Source organism: Papilio polytes, unplaced genomic scaffold (genome assembly GCF_000836215.1).
Source record: "Papilio polytes unplaced genomic scaffold, Ppol_1.0 DF821733.1, whole genome shotgun sequence".
NCBI classification, from domain to species: Eukaryota; Metazoa; Arthropoda; class Insecta; order Lepidoptera; family Papilionidae; genus Papilio; species Papilio polytes.
The window spans coordinates 707,550-710,649 of NW_013527471.1; the positions used below are offsets into that span (position 1 = coordinate 707,550).

The 3,100-nt window shown below is 35.1% G+C and overlaps 1 protein-coding gene across 1 annotated transcript in view; it reads left to right on the forward strand.

Annotated features, from left to right (window-relative positions):
• The window catches only part of LOC106108205 (5-oxoprolinase), a 25,526-nt gene that overhangs the window by 16,568 nt on the left and 5,858 nt on the right, over positions 1-3,100 (forward strand). The window contains exons 22-23 of the mRNA XM_013289304.1: positions 613-746; positions 1,788-1,899. Of these exons, the coding sequence (XP_013144758.1) occupies positions 613-746; positions 1,788-1,899 (246 nt within the window). The remainder of the gene's footprint in view (positions 1-612; positions 747-1,787; positions 1,900-3,100) is intronic.

Below are 3,100 nucleotides of genomic sequence, written 5' to 3' on the forward strand. Positions count from 1 at the left end.
ATTTAAAAATATGCTGTGATTGCTGACATCTTAGGCAACAAAGAAGTGTGTGTTTACGCTTTATTATAATAGTATAGAGTATAGATGTTGTTAGGTTTTAAGCAATAACAAAAAGGAAGAATTCAAATTATTGTATTTAGTCAATATCATTGTGTTTCTTGCTAGAAAGAGACAACGTTAAATTAAAGGCCTGTCCCATTACTGGCTGATAGAGGTTCAGATAGCTTAATGTCAGATAAGAGAACAAAATCCAATATTGTTATCACATTTTACACTTTAGATTATCAGACAATTTACAAGAATTTGATGCGATCGAAGTATTTAAAAAAAAATGTTATATATCCTAAGTCAGGGGTGAAAAACATTTATGCATTAAAGTGACATTTTTTAAAGAAATGTTTAATGCAGTTTTAGTTGTGCGATCGAATAATTTTGACTGCGATTTTTACGTCATTTCCATGTACCTACTACCTATTTTTTTAATGTTTTTATGACTTTCGATATGCCAAAATATATATATCGTGAGTTTTATAGCCAGTGATTTGCCACCCCTGGCCTAAGTTTTTTTATAAGTTCCTTTATGTTGTTTGAATTTTTTTTCTACATTGATAGGATATAGCAAAGAACGCTATCGACAAAACAGGGTCGGCAGTACTACGTTCTACTGAATACATGGACAATGGCACGCCTATAGTACTAACTGTTACCCTAGATAAAGATAAAGGCAGTGCTCTTTGTGATTTTACGTAAGTATTACTAGAAATTTCTAGTTTCTTTGTGTTTTTTTTTTTAATTTCGTGTTTTATTCGTGTATAAACCAACAAACATAATCAACCGAATTTATACAAATGTAACATTCGATACCAATTTATTCTTGTATAAGTACAGTCACGGAAATTCGTGGTGTTATACTTACAAAATATAGTCTACTAGTATCGCCCACGATTCCCTCCGCGTGTAATAAAAAAAGATTTTGTTATATCTGCGTAATTTCGAGATTTGATAAGCTCTTTTGTAGATATGTTGGCAAACTTTCATATAAAGAGCATTTATTATTATGACTAGCTTTCGCCCGCGACTTCGTCCGCGTGTAATAAAAAAACAAAAGTAAGTAGCCTATGTGTTATTCCAGACTATCCTGTACATCTTTACCAAATTTCAATGAAATATGTTCAACCGTTTAGGCTACAAACTCTAACAAACGTCCATCCATCTAAACTTTCGCATTTATAATATTAGTATGAATATAAAGTATGATTTTCTTACAAGACATACATCAATCTTTTCTACAAATAAGTTGTGAAATGCGTAAATCGGATAATAATAATAAAACCGTGTACCACTGACTTATATTTCGTAGCCATTTAAAAGCTTCCTATTGGTTAATCCGCGTCAATGATATAACGCTTAAACTAGATTACAGTGAACAGTCGGAAAAACTGTCTCTGTTCTTTAAAAGCTACAATCTTTTGAACATATTGCAAAGAGGCGCGGAAAAAATGACAACGTAGTTTATAAATAAATAAATAAATGAACGAATGATTGAATAAATAAATAAATTTATTTGTACGAAAAGTCGGTTAGTTATATAAAGTTTATTTTTAGAGGCGGAGTTTCGTTGCAAAGAACTTAGTATTTCCTAAGTTGGACCACGGCGGAATTCCGCGATTGTACTTTCAATTTTTTTTAACAAAAAATTTTTTTCAACAAGGTGGTATTTCCTGAAGTGGAACACTGCGGATATCCGTGATTGTACTTTTATTAATGCGTTTTTATTGAAATTTCAGTGGTACTGGTGTAGAAGTGTGGGGGAATTTAAACGCACCTCGAGCGATAACTCTCTCAGCGTTGATTTACTGCCTGCGTTGTATGGTGGGCCATGATGTACCCTTAAATCAGGTAAAAATGTCATTTTTATTGTTTCTTATATAATAAAAATTAACCCCAAAGTTTGTAATATAATGATTATTAGCTACAATCGTTAAAATATCTCTACATTTTTTTATAATATAAGATGGTAAACGAGCAAGTGGCCACCTGAATCCGCCGAAATGGCGAAGCCACTGCCCATAGACATCCGCAATTGCCGATGCGTTGCCTACCCTTATCCGCTGGAGGAGGAGACGCACATAAAGAGCACATTTCCCCTTTATATGCATCTCCAACGTCAAATCCACTTTTCCTTCCCATCCTTTCCTCTTAAGAAAAGAGTGGAAACGGAAAGGGACTAAAATTAGGCTTCCGGTACCACACTCATCAGACTGTACGCGGAATTACTTCCACTTCACGCCTGTTTTGTGTGGTCGTGGTATTATTGTGGGCAAGTCGGCACATTCGTGTGAAGATGTTAAAGCGGGCTCTACCACTCACATGTATAGGATTTTTTAAATATCAATTTAAAATAGATGTCATCAACTTGCCCTTATCCCTATTGAGGGTCGGCAGATATGCTGCTTTTCCATACATCTCTATTAGTCATATCTGAATCCACTCCTTTCTTAAGCATATCCTCTTTCACACAATCCATACTTTCTTCGGTCTTCCTCTACCTTTGTAGCCATCCACATTTGTTGACATTTTCTGGTTTATGTCCCCATCGTTTCGTCGCATAACATATCCACGCTTCTGCTTCTCAATTTCTCCACCACTGGCACTTTCAAACTTCATCTAATACACATTCTTAACTTTATCCAATAAAATTGATGTGTGAAAGTTAATTTTACAATGTCAGTTCAATTACCAGTTAATTTTGCCCACACACATATTTTTAATGGAAAAATGTAGATATAAGAATCTTTCGTATAATCGTAACACGATTTTAAACAATATTGTTGTCTTTTTAAACTCTGAATATTGTGTTTAAAGAACAGTGGTAGAGCCCGCTTTAACTTCTTCACACGAATGTGTCAGCTCGCCCCCACCAATACCACGATCATAAAAACAGGCGTGAAGTGGAAGCAATTCCGCGTACTCTGATGAGTGTGGTGCTAGATGCCTAGTTTCAGTCCCTTTCTCTTTCCACCCTTTTCTTAGGAGGGAAGGATGGGAAGGAAAAGTGGATTTGACGGTGGAGACGCATAGGAAGGGGAAATGTCCTCTT